Source organism: Drosophila suzukii, chromosome X (assembly GCF_043229965.1).
Source record: "Drosophila suzukii chromosome X, CBGP_Dsuzu_IsoJpt1.0, whole genome shotgun sequence".
Lineage (NCBI taxonomy): Eukaryota > Metazoa > Arthropoda > Insecta > Diptera > Drosophilidae > Drosophila > Drosophila suzukii.
In genome coordinates, this window is record NC_092084.1 from 32265473 (window position 1) to 32288312 (window position 22840).

The following is a 22840-nucleotide window of genomic DNA, read 5'->3' on the forward strand; positions in this document are numbered from 1 at the left end:
GAAATCTAGTATGTATCAAAATTTAGTTAGAAATTAAAACATTTCAAGGCAACCCAAAAAAGGTCTCATTACAGAACTGTCATCTCGACAAGCTCACAGTTTTCATTTACACTCATTGAAAAAAAAATTACCATCAGCTTCCAGCAAGCCACTATCACCTTTCAACATCAGCTTCTAGCGACGTACCAGCAGCTACCAGCATTTGGGTTCTCTGCTTTCTGAAGACCTTCACCGCCTGAAAGCTATATCATAGATTGGCAACCGGCAAGTATTCGTGGTTTTACGACTAGAGTGGCAAATAACTAGTGTGTTTTTCAGCATTACAAGGTAAATTTCTCTCAGCCGCGCGAAAGAAAACTTTTTTTATTTATACACTCAATACAGACAGTCCACTTACTTACGTACACATTGAGTGCACGCACAAAATTGTATAAAGATAATAAGGACTTCTTAGCAGTACGCAGACTTCTGCGACTTAAGTTTTTGGGGTTGATTCAATAAAATGGGCATATTAAGAAAAACGCTAAGCCAATATATATCTTAGAAGCCCACAAACGGGTTCGCAACCATTTTAATTATCAGTTATTTGACATTAAAGTCAAAGTCTAAATTTTGCTTGGGCTGCAGGCAGAGATATGGAGTGTATTTGTATCTTAAATTAACAAAAACAAGAAAGGAAGTTAACTTCGGCAAGTCGAAGTTTGTATACCCTTGCAGCTATAATTATTAAATTTAAAAATACAAAAATTGATATTTCCAATAGTATAAGATAACATGTCAAACACACCGAAGCTATAATTTGTTTCATATTATTTTCCCACCAATTTTCCGATCCTTCCTATGGCGGCTATATGATATAGTCGTCCGATTTTGATAAAATTAAATTCGAAGTTCAGAACTAATTAAAAAATGGTATTTCCAAGCGTAGGAAGTTTTATGTTAAAAACACCGAAGCTATAATTTGTTTCATATTATTTTCCCAACAATTTTCCGATCGCTCCTATGGCAGCTATATGATAAAGTCGTCCGATTTTGATAAAATTGAATTCAAAATTTAAAACTAATTAAATAATGTTATTTCCAAGCATATGAAGTTATATGTTAAAAAACACCAAAGATATAAGGAGCTTTAAGACATAGTTGTCCGATCCGGCTGGTTCCGACTTATATACTACCTGCAAAAGAAATAAGACTCTTGGGAAAGTTTCAGCCCGATAGCTTTAAAACTAAGAGACTAGTTTGCGTAGAAACGGACGGACAGACGGACATGGCTAGATCGACACGTTTAGTCATGCTGAATATGTATACTTTATGGGGTCGGAAACGTATCCTTCACTGCGTTGCAAACTTCTGACTGAAATCAACATACCCTCTGCAAGGGTATAAAGATGTTACATGACAACTACACACTAAACGAAAATCAAGAACGCATTAGTAATTAACTTATTATCTAACGGTCGATTAATTCACGCTTAATATTTAGTACTGGCTCGATTAGTAATCGACTAATGTACACATTTAAAAAAAATACAATATATTGAAGTGTGAAAATGTGATGTGGTTTTTATTTCGATTTGGTTATTTTTTATTATCAATATGTGTTTTTTTGTATTGTATTTTTTTTATACATTTTTTCTAGTTAATATTTAAAACGAATACCGCTCCCTTAAGATAACTTCTGCAACATTGATTCTCATTTTCCTCCTGAAGAGTTTCCGCCTCCTGGCATTCCCAGTTCGCCATTGGGAAGACTCCTCTGCTCGCTCAGGCGAGTCCTCATCTCTTGGGTTAAAGGAAAATTTGCTGGGGTGGTCATTCTGTTCGTGTACTCCGATACTTTTTGCAACTCCGTTGCCATATTCGTACAAAGAATTCCCTTGACGTTTACATTATATTATATATATGTATTTGCATATTGCAGAATACCATCTGACGTATTGCAAACTCAACTTCTTTGCTGCTTTCTCGTGCACCCAAATAAATCCTTGGCTTACTTTATCCCAGAATAATTCTTGACATCTTGTCATCAAGTCACTGTGCTAGATCTGCTGTAGCAATGCCGACGAAACATCGCATGTTTGAATACGCACTTGCGTTCGTGACCATGCGTATTTCAAACATCACATAGTCAGGTTCAAATCCCAAAGCTTAGTGGTAACCACTTCTTAGCCACTGCCGCTGGTCTTTCAGTCATTTCCCTGAGCATTTGCCGTACGGATCGGACTACTCCTTCAGCTACATTCACTTGTGGAGCATAGAATCCTGTTTTTTTGTGTCGGATTTTGGCTGAGCAATTTTGCGAACACCTGAGACACGAACTGCTTACAGTTATCAGAGTGTTTAAGCCTTAGCACTCTAAACTGATGAAAAATGTTATTTTCCAGAAAGCTTTTGACTTCTCCCGCGGTGGCCTTCCAGATCGGCTGTACCCATACGAACTTGCTAAAATGGTAACCTGTTCTTATATTCCACCTGGATCCGACTTAATAATTTGTGAGCACCATTTGACATCTTTCCGACAAGTATATCTTGATTGTTTTGGGCGATTTTAATCTCCCTGAAATTTTTTGGTCCCCTTCCATTGACTCACTTTGACCATGACTTCCATGACTTTGTTGATGGTCTGTTAGAATTATCAGTAAAGCAAGTAAGCTTAAAACGTAATTAACTAAATAGACAATTAAATCTTGTTATACCCCTTACTCGTAGAGTAAAAGGGTATACTAGATTCGTCGGAAAGTATGTAACAGGCAGAAGGAAGCGTTTGCGACCCCATAAAGTATAGATATTCTTGATCAGGATCACTAGCCGAGTCGATCTAGTCATGTCCGTCTGTTCGTTTGTCTCTCCGTCCGGATGAACGCTGAGATCTCGGAAACTATAAGAGCTAGGCTATTGAGATTTGGCATGCAGATTCCTGAACTTCTTACGCAGCGCAACGCTTCTTTCAGCAGCGTGCCACGCCCACAAACCGCCCAAAACTGTGGCTCATACAGTTTTGGTGCTACAATAAAAATTTTAACTGAAATGTATTGTTCTCACCAATACCTATCGATTGACCCAAAAAGTTTGCCACGCCCACTCTAACGCCCATAACGCTTAAGTCTGTCTACCGCCCACATAACCATATATTGAGATCAGGGGTAGGTGGCGCATTTCAGTCTCGCTTTGCTGCTTGCATATCCCCATTTCTCTTTTGTCCCTTTAGCTGAGTAACGGGTATCTGATAGTCGAGGTACTCGACTATAGTGTTCTTCCTTGTTTAAATTTTAATACGTTATTAACTATATATAACGATGTATAATATACAACTTTTCCTCTTTATGTACTTTCCTAGGATGAACCAGGATGGCCTTTCTCCGCCCATCGACCACGATGGGGATACATTGAGCAACAGCAGTGACAGCATGCATAACTCCGACGTGTCGTCGGTTCTGGACATTACCACGTCACCGCGATACAGCCCCACGGGGTGTGGCATAGCATTGCGTAGGAATGAAGACGAGGAACCCAGAGGAAGAATTTCGACAGCGAGCAACGAGCCCACAAGTCCCGATAGCCCGGGGATGAGTTCCCGAAATTACGATTCGGATTCAACCCAACCTTTCGTGCACCCGGGCCAGATATCACCGATAGGAGACCACAGCGAGGAAGTGTACAACGAGGAAACCGCACTGAACTTAGGGCGACTGCCAAGGCTGAGGGTCGAAGACGACATCGCACCTGTAACCGACTCGGCTCACTGGTGGGTAACCTCCTGGCTGCGCACCCAAAACCACCACTCCTTCGCACCAGGACTCTTGGAGAGTTGCGCTGAGGAGTTTCAATGCACCGAATGGACCGACTCGACATCGTCTGACGGCGATGGTCGCTTTGGCATGGGAGGATATCGACCACCCCTAGCCGACGCTGTCAGGGCAGCGAGCGCTGCTTGGGACATCTTCGAGAGCAGCGGCGATAGAAACGCTCCCAACGATGCCATTCCCGACCGGAGCGACGAAACGCTCTCCTCGATTGGTGATACGGATCATTACGACCCGGTTCGCAGTCCAACTCCGCGAACACCCTGGTCACCAGGACACTTGGATTGGTCTGTTGAGATGGATCAAGATACCGGAAGGGCCGACTCGGCCGACGATTCCTCGTTAGAAGGCGATGGTCTCAGGGAGACCCAGTCCACTGGGTCGTTGCCCCCCTAGCATGGCGAGTGGACACGCACGACCGCCGACTACCCCCGACTCTAGTCCAGTTCGTTCTTCAGCATGAACGCACACGGGTCCGTTTCTTTCTGCACGCGGGGGGTCACCGGTTCCGGATCACCATCTCGGGACAGCGAGCCGTCACAATTCCCATGTGCAACCAAAAAGAATAGGGGGGGCGGGAGTAAGCACTAAACTAAACCCCACATTTATCTATCACATCGGCCACAGAGACCCTCCCAAATATTAAATATATTCTTTGGTCCAGGAGGCCACTTTACGTTTCTGACTATGATTTAGTTTAAATATAAGATTTGAATAAATTTTAAACTCAGGGTTTAAAGGAAATGTTTCATATTATTTTCCCACCAATTTTCCGATCGTTTCTATGGCAGCTATATGATATAGTCGTCCGATTTTGATAAAATTAAATTCGAAATTCAGAAATACCCTGAAATTATAATACCCTCAGCAAGGGTATAACAAGAAAGGAAGTTTACTTCGGCAAGCCGAAGTTCGTATACCCTTGCAGGTCTTATTATTAAATCCAATTCGAAGTTCTTAAAAATAGAAAAAATTATATTCCCATTATTATAAGATAAATATGTCAAAAAACACCGAAGCTATAATTTGATTCATATTATTTTCCCACCAATTTTCCGATTCTTCCTATGGCAGCTGTATGATATAGTCGTCCGATTTTGACAAAATTAAATACGAAATTCAGAACTAATTAAAAAATGTAGTTTCCAAGCGTAGGAGGATATATGTTAAACACCACAGATATAATTTTTTTACATTTTTTTCCCGATTATTCCTAAACGAGCTATAAGATATAGTTGTCCTTATACTTATATACTACTACTGCAAAGGAAAGAAGACTTTTGGAAAAGTTTCAGGCCGATAGCTTTAAAACTGAGAGACCAGTTTGCGCAGACGGGCGAACAGATGGGCAGACGGACGTGGCTAGATCGACTTGTCTAGTCATGCTGATCAAGAATATGTATACTTTATGGGGTCTGAAACGTTTCTTCACTGCGTTACAAACTTCTGACTGAAATCATATTACCCTCTGCGAGGGTATAATAAGTAAGAAAAGTCCTTGAAACCCCCGATCAGCTTTTTACACCCGTTACTTGTATAGTAAAAACCCACTCTAACGCACATAACGCTTAAATCTGTATACCGCCGGTAGGTGGCGCATTTTAATCTCGCTTTGCTACTTGCATATCTCTATTTAGCTGAGTAACGGGTATCTGATAGTCGAGGTACTCGACTATAGCGTTCTTCCTTGTTTTATACTTTATATGGTAAAAAGGAAGAGTTTCTGAACTTCCTTCTGCATGTTACATACTTTCCGACGAATCTAGTATACCCTTTTACTCTACGAGTAACGGGTATAAATATTCTTTTTTTTAAGCGTGGGATCCCAAAGCCCCACCTCCCGCCTAATCAACCGAGGGGCGCTGCCTTGTGTCGTGCGGCATGAATCCTAGAGATGATAGACGCGTAGAAAAATAAAGATAAAGTTCGAGGAAAAAAAGTAGGATCTAAATCTGTGTTAAAACATTTAATATTAATCGTCTTAGGAGAGGCAGAGAGTCAAATTTTGTGATAATAGGATAAAGTCAATTGTAATCAGAACATAATACTCTGAAAGATCTAGATCTACAATGATTTAAAATTAGGGGAATGAAATTTCTTGTTAATCTGCATGGAACAGAAAAGTTTAGCTGGATAACCAAGTCGGGGCTATACATTTAACCCCGAATAAGGTTATAAATAAAGACTGTTCCAAGCATCGTTCTGCGGTTGACTAGGGAGGGTTAGGTAATTAGGAGTAATCTATTAGAATTAGAAGGTAAAATAAGGTTTGCATACCAGGCGCCTACCTAAAGCAAATAGTAAAAAGTTCTTCTGTACAGATTTGATACGATCAACATGAATTCCGTATTGCAGACTCCAGACGGGTGATCCATACTCAAGTATCGGGCGGACAAGCGAAATAAATAAGGTCTTAGTTATATAAGGATCATAAAACTCCTTTGACCACCTTTTAATAACGCCAAGAGCACCCCTAGCTTAACTCACCATGGACGAGATGTGATCAGCAAACCTTAGTCTTGGGTCCAACAAAACACCATGATACATACCGAGAGTTATTCTATCCAATGAGCCCTCACTCAGCGTCTATATTGCATATTGAGGACTCACACGACAAAAAGTCACTACACTTAGAGCCGTTTATATCCAGTAAATTGTTTGAAAATTATTTAAATTGGATTGTAAGTTGGACTGGCAAGAAGTATCCTTGTATTGCAGGCATAATTTAACATCATCTGCAGAGGTAACGTGGAGTAGACGAGAGAAATAATTTTTAAAAAGTACTCTTCTATTCTGGAATTCATATAATCCATATATATCCATTTTAAAAGATCAACAGTTTTCTAACCAGAAGAACATGACTTAGAGGGTCAATTTCTTTACTAAAGTCAGTGAAATTGACGTCTGCTTGAAGATGTTTTTTAAATCCCTTTATCACAAATGATGTAAGTTCCAAAAGGTTAGTGATTGTTGATCTACGTGTCATAAGCCCGTGTTAAAACGGAGATATATCTACCTATAGAGTAATACAATTTTCAAAGAGCTTTGGGGTCGCTGATAATTTAGAGATACCTCTATAATTATTTGCTTCCACTTCGCTACGCGTCCTATGGAGAGGATTTGCTCACGATTCCTTTCACATATGGGGAAATTGTGAAGATTGTTAAGATAGGGTTAACAATTTAAAAAAGGGCTTGCATAAGGCCTCCGCGCAATATCTAAGCACGCAGCCAGGAACTCCATTGGGACCAGGTGAATAAACGTGCTTAACACGTTGAAGACCAACAAGTAGAGAGCTTTCGTTTAAGGTGGGTCAGAATATTAAATAAGACTTGGATACAGTGTAAGAATAAGGCTGTGAAGAATGAGGTAAGGTAGAATATGTCGCTTGAAAAAGCTTGGAAAACAGAACGGCTATTGCCTGATCGGTCGGAAATGGACCTTACAACGATTTAAATAGTTTTTGTAACACAGAAAGTTAAGCACGGTAAAACTATCAAACCCTTAAGTATCTAGAATAAATAGATTGAGGACCGGTATTTTTTTATTTCCTATTGTTTACATCAAAAGGGCGTTTAATTTCAGGAGGCAGTGTCGAGCGGCGGTTTTATCCAGATGTCTACATCTCGCGCGCTTGCACTGCCGTCCGCTCTCCCTCTCCATCTCTCCCATATGTCACCGCTCCGCTCTGGAGCGCTTAAGTTAAGATAGGCTTAAGCAGTTCTTATTTCCAAGTGTACCAATAAACACCTTTGCACGTCGCGTAAAAACCCCAAAGTACCATCGTGTTTTTTGCGTACCCTTCGTTCTTGGGACTTCACCTATTTCAGTGACCAAGCCGCCCGCCCCAACATTTTGGTTCAGTCGAAGCCGGATTTCAAAATCTTTGGAAAGAATGTTACAATATCCACAAATTTACTCAAGCAAATCGTTTGCAATTTAGTTGTGCAGGTGACAAACAAGCATAAGAGAAGTCTTTACAATTCCCGCAACGTTATTCCGCTATTCGCACCCCACACATGTACAAATTAATATTGTCACTGGTAATTTATTTAAAAAAATATATTGTTTACTTATTCGAACTTGGTGTTAAACCTTTTAATTTTATTTCACTAATACAAGACACTTTATTTAGAACATTCGGATTCCGAACTTCCGATCTCTTTCTCGATCCAAAATGGACTGCCAGCTTAATTCTAAAACCTTATCCAACGAACCTCGGCCAGAAGCTTTTCTTTGAGCTTCAAGAACTTTTCCTTGCTTTAGAATAAAAGCTTGGGATGAAATCATGGCATCCTATTGAGAAATTAAAATATGCTGACCGATTCAATTTGTTTGGGTTTGAATCGCAATAGTTTGAACTTGCAACGCAATTGATTGGGTTTCGAGCGGAAGTCCTTTAAGTTTGGTTTGTTTATCTTGGCTGGGATACCAAGAGCGGGCCCCAAAGCCAAAGACAAGGGCAAAGACAAAGACAAAGGCAAATGCGAAGGCAGAGGCAAAGATCGCTTAGATTGAATTTTGAAAATTGTTTATAAATTCCATAAGTAGCCCGGTTTCACGGGTTGGATAACTGGTTGGATAATCTTGCAAATGTTTGGTTAAAAGGATTATTATTTCTATTTTGGAGTTGGATGCTGGCGTCCACTTCCACTGGTTCACCCCTGTTTTGGTAAGTATTGTTCGGTTGTGTCCAAACATTGTTGTTTGGGCTAGAATTGAACCGAGTATTGCTGATAGTTATTATTGTTTGGAAGTTATTAGCATTAAGATAGCTGTTAGCATTTTCATAGGTATTAAAAAGTTGATAGCTATGTGATTTCCCTGATTGTAGTTGTCCGATTTATAATATGAGTCTTATAAAACGATAAGCACACTGTGCCCTCAATTGGTTGCTTTCCATTTCTTGCACTGTGGCTAATGCGTTTCGCAAGTCAGGAGGATTAACGGAAAACAGAGTGGCGGAAATTGGGCCGTTTAGGCCAGTTATAAACACTCTCAAGGCGTTTTGCCTGTGTCTGAGGTTTGTTTCTGTAGTTATGAGATTTTCTTTCATATAAGTCATTATGGTTTTATTTATTATTAGGGTAAGCCAAATTATAAAAGTTAATAACTGAGAACTTATTTTGTGTAGAGACGCTTAGTTCTTGTTCAATTATGTGAATAGGTCCCTTGTCGCTAAAGACAAAGTCGAGCCTGGCTAAAATTGCGCCAAAGCTTAAAACCGTTCCGTGATTAGTAAAAGCATCATTGTATAACTTCTTGTACAAATTTTCCGACCGTTCTCAGCGCTGTCGCCTCTCTGCGTCACCGTTAATTGCACTGCGATACATATCTGGGAAGCAATGGTAAGCAATCTTGCCACACACAAGCAAACATTTTAAACTAACCCTCTGGGAACGACTGCCGCCGCAATTGGCGATGGAATCTCCATAAGACATAGGTATCTCTATATGTACTGGGCCTAGCATTTTTTGGGTGGGTCAACTCCTTAATCAATTAAAGTGGGTTGTTAGAGATAAACCTAACCTAACCGAACCTAAGGATAGTAAGAAAAGTTTGGTTGAACAAATCAGCTATAAATAAAGAGTCATCACATTGAAAGTGGTGTAATTGGAAAGCCTGTTCTTTTAACTTTTTTCTACACTATTTATAAGTCAATTGCAAAGCCTTCTAGAACTTTTGCCAAATGTGAAAATACTTTTTAAACTATCCTTGCTCCAGTAATGGTGCCAAAATAGTTATTAATTTACTTCCTCTGTAAATGGTATGTACATGGTTAAGAAAATTTTTTTTTCAATTTAATTGGTTTCTTTGGACACCATTCCTTCCATCTCAAATGGAACAGATTTTCGCGTTTTTCTTCAAAACCTTCCTTCATGACATAAAATTGCGCGGAGGACCACATTTATGTTAATGTAATTTTTTTTTCTTTGTTGATCTACAGAATATTATTATCCCCTGAAAATTCGATGATGTCAACATTTTTTTTTGGGCGTCTCGGCCCCGTTTTTGACCGTTAGACTTAGTATTACGGCATTTTGGGTCATCGAGCACTGGCAGCATCACTGACACCATGAAAACTATATATATAGATCAACAAAATCCGTATTATTAGATATTATTTTTAACTTCTTGCCTCACAGGTAGTGCAAAGTACCACTAATAATAGTATATAAAAGTTTATCCTGACTTTTCTGATTTTCTATCACCACTGTACCAGTGTTGATTCTAACATCGGATTTTTAGGTCAATAGGTTGTGCTACCTTAGACAGAAACACTTAGTCCAGATTTCCTCGTAACTGCAAGGAAACTGACGTTATGCATAACAACTTGCACCAAATTCTTACGTTCCCCAACACTGAAAATTTAAAGTAACGTTTAACGGCCGCTGCTCCCGAATACTGAACTTGGGTATATACGTTTAAAAATCTGTTAAAAATCGATTTACCAACGGATTGTCGTGATCAATAGCGCATATTCTCCGTTACGGTTCAGCCTTCAAGAAAACAACATAAAACAAATATCGGTTTTTACGCGTGTATTTTTAAAGAAGCCATTTATGCCAGCGTTTTTGATTTTTTTTTAAATTTTTCAACTTTGATGAAGTGTAGCTTTTGAACTAATAAATGGAACTTAATGATGTGTATAAAAAGTTAAAGGGCATTCTATTACCTGTAAAATGAGTCTTTGATGACCGAATTCGGTTTATCACAACTCGAGTTAGAAAATAAAAAAGTGCGAAAAACGTTTTTTACACTTAAAAAAAAATTGGTACCATAGAAAAAATTTTAAGTGCCCTTTTCTTAATCAGGGACATGTATCTTACCGGAAAACAAAGGTTTCCTGAAAGGCGTATTTCATCAATTTTCTTTTCTTTAGACAGATAGACAGATAGACAGATAGACAGATAGACAGATAGACAGATAGACAGATAGACAGATAGACAGATAGACAGATAGACAGATAGACAGATAGACAGATAGACAGATAGACAGATAGACAGATAGACAGATAGACAGATAGACAGATAGACAGATAGACAGATAGACAGATAGACAGACGCCTAAGTCTGTCTACCGCCCACATAACCATATATTGTGATCAGGGGTAGGTGGCGCATTTCAGTCTCGCTTTGCTGCTTGCATATCTCCATTTCCCTTTTGACCCTTTAGCTGAGTTACGGGTATCTGATAGTCGAGGTACTCGACTATAGCGTTCTTCCTTGTTTAAATTTTGAAACGTTATTAACGATATATAACGATGTATAATATACAACTTTTCCTCTTTATGTACTTTCCTAGGATGAACCAGGATGGCCTTTCTCCGCCCATCGACCACGATACATTGAGCAACAGCAGTGACAGCATGCATAACTCCGACGTGTCGTCGGTTCTGGACACGTCACCGCGATATAGCCCCACGGGGTGTGGCATAGCATTGCGTAGGAATGAAGACGAGGAACCCAGAGGAGGAATCTCGACAGCGAGCAACGAGCCCACAAGTCCCGATAGCCCGGGGATGAGTTCCCGAAATTACGATTCGGATTCAACCCAACCTTTCGTGCACCCGGGCCAGATATCACCGATAGGAGACCACAGCGAGGAAGAGTACAACGAGGAAACCGCACTGAACTTAGGGCGACTGCCAAGGCTGAGGGTCGAAGACGACATCGCACCTGTAACCGACTCGGCTCACTGGTGGGTAGCCTCCTGGCTGCGCACCCAAAACCACCACTCCTTCGCACCAGGACTCTTGGAGAGTTGCGTTGAGGAGTTTCAAGGGACCGAATGGACCGACTCGACATCGTCTGACGATTCCTCGGTTGGGGGCGATGGTCGCTTTGGCATGGGAGGATATCAACCACCCCTAGCCGACGCTGTCAGGGCAGCGAACGCGGCTTGGGACATCTACCTGGACGACAGCAGCGTCGATAGAAACGCTCCCAACGATGCCATACCCGACCGGATCCTAGCAGCTCCTGATTCCCAAGTAATCTTCGACGCAACGCTCTCCTCGATTGGTGATACGGATCATTACGACCCGGTTCGCAGTCCAACTCCGCGAACACCCTGGTCACCAGGACACTTGGATTGGTCTGTTGAGATGGATCAAGATACCGGAAGGGCCGACTCGGCCGACGATTCCTCGTTAGAAGGCGATGGTCTCAGGGTAACGACCGCGGTTTGGGAAAACTACCTGAATACTTTATTCTTGTTACGCTCCCCGTCCGAGAGGTCTCCCTACGATGCCGAAAACGACCTGGTCCTAGCGTCACCTGATTCCCCACCTCTCCGAATGGAAGATGAGATACACAACACGGTGTGCAGTCCTCTTCCGCAAACACCTGGGTGCGATCGTTCGAAGCCGTGGCACCCAGTACCGCCAACAGTGACACTGGCAATAACCCCAGGTAGACGGATCTCAAACCCAACGACACCCAGGGCAGTGTCATCCAGGGCACCAGTCTCGCCACTTTTTCTGGCCCAAGGGTTGCGTACCTCCGCCCGATTACTCCCACCGATCCCAGGGCGTACAGTCCCACCGGCAGCCCACGACATGCTTCACGGGAGAAAGCCAAGAACAAGCACATCCGAGACCGAAGACACGAAATGGGGACTGCAAGATCTTCGGGTATCGCCCGGAGCAGAGGAGGCCTTGAGTGAGGACCACTAGCATGGCGAGTGGACACGCACGACCGCCGACTACCCCCGACTCTAGTCCAGTTCGTTCTTCAGCATGAACGCACACGGGTCCGTTTATTTCTGCACGCGGGGGGTCACCGGTTCCGGATCACCATCTCGGGACAGCGAGCCGTCACAATTTCCATGTGCAACCAAAAATAATAGGGGGGCGGGAGTAAGCATTAAACTAAACCCCACATTTATCTATCACATCGGCCACGGAGACCCTCCCAAATATTAAATATATTCTTTGGTCCAGGAGGCCACTTCTCGTTTCTGACTATGATTTAGTTTAAATATAAGATTTGAATAAATTTTAAACTCAGGGTTTAAAGGAAATGCTTCATATTATTTTCTCACCGATTTTCCGATCGTTTCTGTGGCAGCTATATGATATAGTCGTCTGATTTTGATAAAACTAAATTCGAAATTCAGAACTCATTAAGAAATGTTATTTCCAAGCGTAGGAGGTTATACTTTAAAAAACACCAAAGAAATAATTTTAAAAACTTTTTTTTCCGATTTCCGTTTCTGTTTTAGCCCGATAGCTTAAAAACTGAGAGACTAGTTTTCTTAGAAACCGACGGACAGACGGGCATGGCTAGATCGTCTCGTCTAGTGATGCTGATCAAGAATATATATACTTTATGGGGTCGGAAACGTCTCCTTCACTGCGTTGCAAACTTCTGACTGAAAACATAATACCCTCAGCAAGGGTATAACAAGAAAGGAAGTTTACTTCGGCAAGCCGAAGTTCGTATACCCTTGCAGGTCTAATTATTAAATCCAGTTCGAAGTTCTTAAAAATATAAAAAATTATATTCCCATTAGTATAAGATAAATATGTCAAAAAACACCGAAGCTATAATTTGATTCATATTATTTTCCCAACCAAAAAAATGTTGATTCCAAGCGTAGGAGGTTATATGTTAAACACCACAGGTATTATTTTTTTTAAATTTTTTCCCCGATTATTCCTAAACGAGCTATAAGATATAGTTGTCCTTATACTTATATACTATCTGCAAAGGAAAGAAGACTTTTGGAAAAGTTTCAGCCCGATAGCTTTAAAACTGAGAGACTAGTTTGCGCAGACGGGCAGACCGACATGGCTAGATCGACTTGTCTAGTCAAGCTGATCAAGAATATATATATTTATTGGGTCGGAAACGTTTCCATCACTGCGTTGCAAACTTCTGACTGAAATCATATTACCCTTTGCAAGGGTATAATAAGTAAGAAAAGTCCTTGAAAGCCCCGATCAGCTTTTTACACCCGTTACTTGTAGAGTAAAAACGCATATTAGATTCGTCGGAAAGTATGTAACAGGCAGAAGGAAGTTCAGAAACTCTTTCTTTTTACCATATAAAGTATAAAAATATTCTTTTTTTTAAGCGTGGGATTCCAAAGCCACACCTCTCGCCTAATCGACCGAGGGGCGCTGCCTTGTGTCGTGCTGCATGAATCCGAGAGATGATAGACGCGTAGAAAAATAAAGATAAAGTTCGAGGAAAAAAAGTAGGATCTAAATCTGTGTTAAAACATTTAATATTAATCGTCTTAGAAGAGGCAGAGAGTCAAATTTTGTGATAATAGGATAAAGTCAATTGTAATCAGAACATAATACTCTGAAAGATCTAGATCTTCAATGATTTAAAATTAGGGGAATGAAATTTCTTGTTAATCTGCATGGAACAAAAAAGTTAAGCTGGATAACCAAGTCGGGGCTATACATTTAACCCCGAATAAGGTTATAAATAAAGACTGTTCCAAGCATCGTTCTGCGGTTGACTAGGGAGGGTTAGGTAATTAGGAGTAATCTATTAGAATTAGAAGGTAAAATAAGGTTTGCATACCAGGCGCCTACCTAAAGCAAATAGTAAAAAGTTCTTCTGTACAGATTTGATACGATCAACATGAATTCCGTATTGCAGACTCCTGACGGGTGATCCATACTCAAGTATCGGGCGGACAAGCGAAATAAATAAGGTCTTAGTTATATAAGGATCTTAACTCCTTTGACCACCTTTTAATAACGCCAAGAGCACCCCTAGCTTAACTCACCATGGACGAGATGTGATCAGCAAACCTTAGTCTTGGGTCCAACAAAACACCATGATACATACCGAGAGTTATTCTATCCAATGAGCCCTCACTCAGCGTCTATATTGCATATTGAGGACTCACACGACAAAAAGTCACTACACTTAGAGCCGTTTATATCCAGTAAATTGTTTGAAAATTATTTAAATTGGATTGTAAATTGGACTGGCAAGAAGTATCCTTGTATTGCAGGCATAATTTAACATCATCTGCAGAGGTAACGTGGAGTAGACGAGAGAAATAATTTTTAAAAAGTACTCTTCTATTCTGGAATTCATATAATCCATATATATCCATTTTAAAAGATCAACAGTTTTCTAACCAGAAGAACATGACTTAGAGGGTCAATTTCTTTACTAAAGTCAGTGAAATTGACGTCTGCTTGAAGATGTTTTTTAAATCCCTTTATCACAAATGATGTAAGTTCCAAAAGGTTAGTGATTGTTGATCTACGTGTCATAAGCCCGTGTTAAAACGGAGATATATCTACCTATAGAGTAATACAATTTTCAAAGAGCTTTGGGGTCGCTGATAATTTAGAGATACCTCTATAATTATTTGCTTCCACTTCGCTACGCGTCCTATGGAGAGGATTTGCTCACGATTCCTTTCACATATGGGGAAATTGTGAAGATTGTTAAGATAGGGTTAACAATTTAAAAAGGGGCTTGCATAAGGCCTCCGCGCAATATCTAAGCACGCAGCCAGGAACTCCATCGGGACCAGGTGAATAAACGTACCTAACACGTTGAAGACCAACAAGTAGAGAGCTTTCGTTTAAGGTTGGTCAGAATATTAAATAAGACTTGGATACAGTGTAAGAATAAGGCTGTGAAGAATGAGGTAAGGTAGAATATGTCGCTTGAAAAAGCTTGGAAAACAGAACGGCTATTGCCTGATCGGTTGTTGCAGTAATATTTTCAAATGATAGCTAGGAAGGATAATTTGTGGATTTACGCTTAGTGTTAATAAATGTATATTAATTTTTCCGATTCTGAGAGAATTGGACCTTACAACGATTTAAATAGTTTTTGTAACACAGAGAGTTAAGCACGGTAAAACTATCCCAAACCCTTAAGTATCTACAATAAATAGATTGAGGACCGGTTATTTTTTATTTCCTATTGTTTACATCAAAAGGGCGTTTAATTTCAGGAGGCGACACTGCAGTTTTATCCAGATGTCTACATCTCGCGCGCTTGCACTGCCGTCCGCTCTCCCTCTCCATCTCTCCCCTATGTCACCGCTCCGCTCTGGAGCGCTTAAGTTAAGTTAGGCTTAACTAGTTCATATTTCCAAGTGTAAAAACCAAAAAGTACCACCGTGTTTTTTGCGTACCCTTCGTTCTTGGGACTTCACCTATTTCAGCGACCAAGCCGCCCGCCCCAACATTTTGGTCGAAGCCGGATTTCAAAATCTTTGGAAAGAAAGTTACAATATCCACAAATTTACTCAAGCAAATCGTTTGCAATTTAGTTGTGCAGGTGACAAACAAGCATAAGGGAAGTATTTACAATTCCCGCAACGTTATTCCGCTATTCGCACCCCACACATGTACAAATTAATATTGTCACTGGTAATTTTAGTAAAAAACAAGGAAGAACGCTATAGTCGAGTACCTCGACTATCAGATACCCGTTACTCAAAGGGAAATGGAGATATGCAAGCAGCAAAGCGAAATTAAAATGCGCCACCTACCGGCGGTAGACAGATTTAAGCGTTATGGGCGTTAGAGTGGGCGTGGCAAAATTATTTTTGGATCAATCGATAGGTATTGACGACACCAATACATTTCAGTTAAAATTTTTTATCTAGCATGCAAATTGTGGGCGTCACAGGTTTTCGCGGTTTGTGGGCGTTTAAGTGGGCGTGGCAAACTTTTTTTTAGGTCAATCGATAGGTATTGATGAGAACAATACATTTCAGTTAAAATTAAAAATCTAGCATCAAAACTGTAGGAGTTACAGTTTTGGGCGGTTTGTGGGCGTTAGAGTGGGCGTGGCAGTCTACTGAAACAAACTTGCGCTGCGTAAGAAGCTCAGGAATCTGCACGCCAAATCTCAATAGCCTAGCTCTCATAGTTTCCGAGATCTCAGCGTTCATCCGCACGGACAGACAGACGGACAGACGGACAGACGGACAGACGGACAGACGGACAGACGGACAGACGGTCAGACGGACAGACGGACAGACGGACAGACGGACATGGCTAGATCGACTCGGCTAGTGATCCTGATCAAGAATATATATACTTTATGGGGTCGGAAACGCTTCCTTCTGCCTGTTACATACTTTCCGACGAATCTAGTATACCCTTTTACTCTACGAGTAACGGGTATAAATATATTTTTTACTTATTCGAACTTGGTGTTAAACCTTTTAATTTTATTTCACTAATACAAGACACTTTATTTCTTACATTCGAATTCCGAACTTCCGGTCTGTTTCTCGATCCAAAATGGACTGCCAGTTTAATTCTAAAACCTTATCCAACGAACCTCGGCCAGAAGCTTTTCTTTGAGCTTCAAGAACTTTTCCTTGGTTTAGAATAAAAGCTTGGGATGAAATCATGGCATCCTATTGAGAAATTTAAATATGCTGACCTATTCAACTTGTTTGGGCTTGAATCGCAATAGTTTGAACTTGCAACGCAATTGATTGGGCTTCGAGCGGAAGTCCTTTAAGTTTGGTTTGTTTATCTTGGCTGGGAAACCAAGAGCGGGCGCCAAAGCCAAAGACAAGGGCAAAGACAAAGACAAAGGCAAATGCAAAGGCATAGGCAAAGATCGCTTAGATTGAATTTTGAAAATTGTTTATAAATTCCATAAGTAGCCCGGTTTCACGGGTTGGATAACTGGTTAGATAATCTTGCAAATGTTTGGTTAAAAGGATTATTATTTCTATTTTGGAGTTGGATGCTGGCGTCCACTTCCACTGGTTCACCCCTGTTTTGGTAAGTATTGTTCGGTTGTGTCCAAACATTATTGTTTGGGCTAGAATTGAACCGAGTATTGTTGTACTGATAGTTATTATTGTTTGGAAGGTATAGATAGCTGTTAGCACTTTCATAGGTATTAAAAGGTTGATAGCTATGGTTATTTTGATAAATATTATTTTGGTGGCCATGTTTATTGGTGTTTTGATAGTTTGTTTTTTGTCCATGATAATTATATCCGTTACTCGTAGAGTAAAAGGGTATACTTCAAGGTGAGTTCCAAAGTAAACAGGACTTTTAAAAAAAAGACAGAACAAATAGTTTTTTCGGCAAAATCAATTTATTTTATTCAAAATAGTCTCCTTCTGCTTTAATACAGCGTTTTGCACGGTCCAAAAGCATGTCGAACGAGTGTTTTAGCTCGTTGCCCGGTATCACCGCCAGTATGCCGGTCCAAGCCTTTTGAATGGCCTCTACGTCGGCATAACGCTTTCCTTTCATCGGCAAAGGATTTTTCCGAAAAGGTAGAAGTCGCACGGTGCCATATCAGGTGAATACGGGGAGTGGTTGATGGTTAAAATGTGATTTTTGGTCAAATAGTCGGACACAAGCGTCGATCGATGAGACGGCGCATTATCGTGCAACAAACGCCAACTTCCATCTTCACGATATTCGGGCCGAACACGTCGAATACGGCGCACCAAACGGTTCAAAACTCCAAGGTAGAATACCGCATTAACGTTTTGGCCGGGTGGAACAAATTCTTTGTGGACAATACCCTTGGAATCATAAAAACAAGTCAGCATTGTCTTCACTTTTCACGTTTTGTCACCAGTCACATTCTTGTAAAGGAAGTTCTGGTCTTTTTTTGCATCTTTAATGATGTCCTTCGAATGTTAAATTCTGAGCAATTTTTGGACGTCAGTCAATTTGTGCGGAACAAACCGTGCACACACCTTTTGCAAGCCCAAATGTTCGATCAAAATGCGATAAATCGATGTTTTGGAGATGTTCAATTCTATATGATGATTTCGGCTGATTTTTTATGAATTCACGCACAGTTTCGATGAAATTTTCGGTGATCACGGATTTTGGTTGGCCCACATGTTCATCGTCATTTATGTCCTCACGACCACTTTGAAAACGTTGAAACCACTCGTGCACTCTGCTACGGGATAGGCAATCATCGCCATAAACTTGTTTTATCAATTGAAACGTTTCGGTAAAAGTTTTACCAACTTTAAAACAAAATTTAATGTTGGCTGTGTGTTCGAAGCTCATTTGCGCACCGATGACAAAAACATGCTGACACTTGAAACGCAATAACCTCCTCAATAACCTACCAATAGATGAAACGTCATGCAATTTTTACTGGAAGTCGATAAACGATAGCATATTCTAACGCACCAGTTGACATATAGATGGCGCCACTAGAGGGCGCTAGATTAAAAAAGTCCTGTTTACTTTGGAACTCACCTTGTAGATTCGTCGGAAAGTATGTAACAGGCAGAAGGAAGCGTTTCCGACCCCATAAAGTATATATATTTTTGATTAGGATCAATAGCCGAGTCGATCTAGCCATGTCCGTCTGTCTGTCTGACCGTCTATCCGTATGAACGCTGAGATCTCGGAAACTATACAAACTACAATACTGGGATTAGGCATGCAGATTCCTGAGATTCCTTATGATTATAATCATTGGTTCTATTCAGACAAAAGTGATTTCCCTGATTGCAGTTGTCCGATGTATAATATGGTCTTATGAAGTTCTTAAATTTTCGTTAAAGCGGCGTCGAGGAGATCTAAAACGATAAGCATACTGTGCCCTCAATTGGTTGCTTTCCATTTCTTGCACTCTGGCGAATGCGTTTCGCAAGTCAGAAGGATTAACGGGAAACAGAGTGGCGGAAATTGGGCCGTTTTGGCCAGTTATAAACAATCTCAAGGCGTTTTGCCTGTGGCTGAGGTTTGTTTCTGTAGTTATGGGATTTTCTTTCATATAAGTCATTATGGTTTTATTTATTATTAGGGTTAGCCAAATTATAAAAGTAAATAACTGAGAACTTATTTTGTGTAGAGACGCTTAGTTCTTGTTCAATTATGTGAATAGGTCCCTTGCCGCTAAAGACAAAGTCGAGACTGGCTAAAATTGTGTCAAAGTATAAAACCGTTCCGTGATTAGTAAAGGCATCATTGTAGAACTTCTTGTACACATTTTCAGACCGTTCTCAGCGCTGTCGCCTCTCTGCGTCACCGTTAATTGCACTGCGATACATATCTGGGAATGGTAAGCAATCTTGCCACACCCAAGCAAACATTTTAAACTAACCCTCTGGGAACGACTACCGCCGCAATTGGCGATGGAATCTCCATAAGACATCGGTATCTTTATATGTACTGGGCCTAGCATTTTTTGGGTGGGTCAACTCCTTAATCAATTAAAGTGGTAGGTTAGAGATAAGCCTAACCTAACCGAACCTAAGGATAGTAAGAAAAGTTTGGTTGAACAAATCAGCTATAAATAAAGAGTCATCACATTGAAAGTGGTGTAGTTGGAAACTAGTAGTTTTAACTTTTTTCTACACTATTTATGAGTCAATTGCAAAGCCTTCTAGAACTTTTGCCAAATGTGAAAATACTTTTTAAACTATCCTTGCTCCAGTAATGGTGCCAAGATAGTTATAAATTTACTTCCTCTGTAAATGGTACATGGTTAAGAAAAATTTTTTTTTCAATTTAATTGGTTTCTTTGGACACCATTCCTTCCATCTCAAATGGACCAGATTTTCGCGTTTTTCTTCAAAACCTTCCTCCATGACATAAAATTGCGGTTAAGCTTTTTGACGCAAAGGACCACATTTATGTTAATGTAATTTTTTTTTCTTTGTTGATCTACAGAATATTATTATCCCCTGAAAATTCGATGATGTCAACATTTTTTTTGGGCGTCTCGGCCCCGTTTTTGACCGTTAGACTTAGTATTACGGCATTTTGGGTCATCGAGCACTGGCAGCATCACTGACACCATGAAAACTATATATATAGATCAACAAAATCCGTATTATTAAATATTATTTTTAACTTCTTGCCTCACAAGTAGTGCAAAGTACCACTAATAATAGTATATAAAAGTTTATCCTGACTTCTCTGATTTTCTATCACCACTGTACCAGTGTTGATTCTAACATCGGATTTTTAGGTCAATAGGTTGTGCTACCTTAGACAGAAACACTTAGTCCAGATTTCCTCGTAACTGCAATCGCATACTTTTTAGCTTGCCCAGCACTAATAGCAAGGAAACTGACGTTATGCATAACAACTTGCACCAAATTCTTACGTTCCCCAACATTGAAAATTTAAAATAACGTTTAACGTCAGTTGCTCCCGAATACTGAACTTGGGTATATACGTTTAAAAATCTGTTAAAAATCGATTTACCAACGGATTGTCGTGATCAATGGCGCATATTCTCCGTTACGGTTCAGCCTTCAAGAAGTTCCATTCATAAGTTTAGAAGCTACCCTTCGTCAAAGTTGAAAACGTTGGAAAAAATTCAAAAACGCTGGCATAAATGGCTTCTTTAAAAATACACGCCTAAAAACTGAAATTAGTTTTATGTTGTTTTCTTGAAGGCTGAACCTTAACGGAGAACATGCGCAGTTGATCACTACAATCCGTTGGTAAATCGATTTTTTACACATTTTTAAACGTTAATACCCAAGTTCGGTATTCGGGAGCAGCGGCCGTTAAACATTATTTTAAATTTTCAGTGTTGGGGAACGTAAGAATTTGGTGCAAGTTGGGGGGCTTAACTTTTCCGATTTCCCCCTTTGAATTTTATCTTAGTTTTCCGGCATTTTACGCCAAATTCACGGCTCTACGAAGAAAATATCCGCCGCGGTTCCGCGACGGACCAAACGTCTTGCAGCGCGATCGAACAACTACCTTTGGCTCTCGCTCAAACGAAGAACGAACCCCAAGCAAAAGTTTTTGATTTGTAACTTAGCAAACGAAAATGGTTATGTGTGTCGGGTCTTCTTCCATCGCCCCAAAGGCAATGCTGTTGGCGGGGCCCTGAACTGGGCCTCTTTTCCGCTTCTCGACCTAGTTTTTCGAGCAGCTTCTCCGGCTCCAAATATAATAGGGGATGACCTCCACAGATCTCTCTCGAATTCACGGCGGCCGCGCAGGAACCTTTTGAGGACGGCTGGTAGCCTAATCCGTAGTTAATCTCCTAAATATATCTCCTTTTTTCCGGTGGCCCAGCAAGATGAACAGGCCGACCTTAGTCACTCGCGCTAAGCTTTGCGGATTAAACACTTGTAGAGAAATTTTCACTTCTGCTCGCCTAGGCTGCCAAAACGGAAAAGACCGACTCTGATGCCAAAATTCAGGCGGTAACCCAAACCCCGGAGTATGAGGTGAAAAACTAGACCCGAGAAAGCCTGACATTTGCCCCTGTTGCTCTCACTTATTCCGAAACCTGCTACAGAACATTTCTTCGCACGAATGCTAGATGGCGCCACCCCTGTGTCTCTATGAGCCACTTCTGCTTAAGCAAGCGCTACACTATAAATAATATATATTCCTGATCAGGATTACTAGTTAAGTTGATCTTTCCATTTCCGTCTGTCGGTCCGTCCGTACGCTGAGATCTCGGAAACTATAAGGGCTAGAACGTTGGGTCTTGGCACGTATGTATATTCTTGGGCTTCTTGAGCAGCGCAAGTTCATTTTGCTCCAACGATAACCTAGTATACCCTTTTACTCCACGAGTAACGGGCTTCACTTTTCAAAATCTTGTAAAACACCTCTTAAGGAAGTAAAAAACTAGAGACATTCGCACTTTCAACATACAAAAGTAATAATCTCAACTTTCGTGACGAAAATGTACTATACGATCTACTAAATAAATTCACTTTCTAAATTTTTCTCATTTGGCACGCCTGTGCCACAGGCATATTCCTGTGTAGGTAATAAGCTGTACGATTTTGAAAAAGAGTGCCTATCGATTGACCTAGAAAAACTTTGGTACACCCACAAACGCTATTAACGCTTAAGTCCGACTGTTCCCCCCTGTCTTAAAGATTTTGTAAGGTGAAAATGGGATTTAGTTTTGTTTGCCCATTTACCTAAAAATTGCTCAAGTCATCACCGCTAGGTGGCTCCCTGAAATCTCGAAAAAAGTCGCTTTGCTGCTTGCATTCTCCATCTCCCTTGCGCTTCCTTTAAGACAATACAAGAGAGTCCGTAAATAAGCTCATTTTACATTTAATGGATGTGTTATATAACAATTATGAACAATTATGCATAG

The 22840-nt window shown here is 40.5% G+C and overlaps 1 protein-coding gene across 1 annotated transcript; it reads left to right on the forward strand.

Annotated features, from left to right (window-relative positions):
* The first annotated feature begins 42 nt into the window (after positions 1 to 42).
* On the forward strand, positions 43 to 4479 carry LOC136117762 (uncharacterized). The gene is made up of 2 exons (XM_065868731.2): positions 43 to 327; positions 3338 to 4479. The coding sequence occupies exon 2, from the start codon at positions 3339 to 3341 to the stop codon at positions 4197 to 4199; it is 861 nt and encodes a 286-aa protein (XP_065724803.1). The 5' UTR covers positions 43 to 327; position 3338; the 3' UTR covers positions 4200 to 4479.
* Positions 4480 to 22840: the final 18361 nt, after the last annotated feature.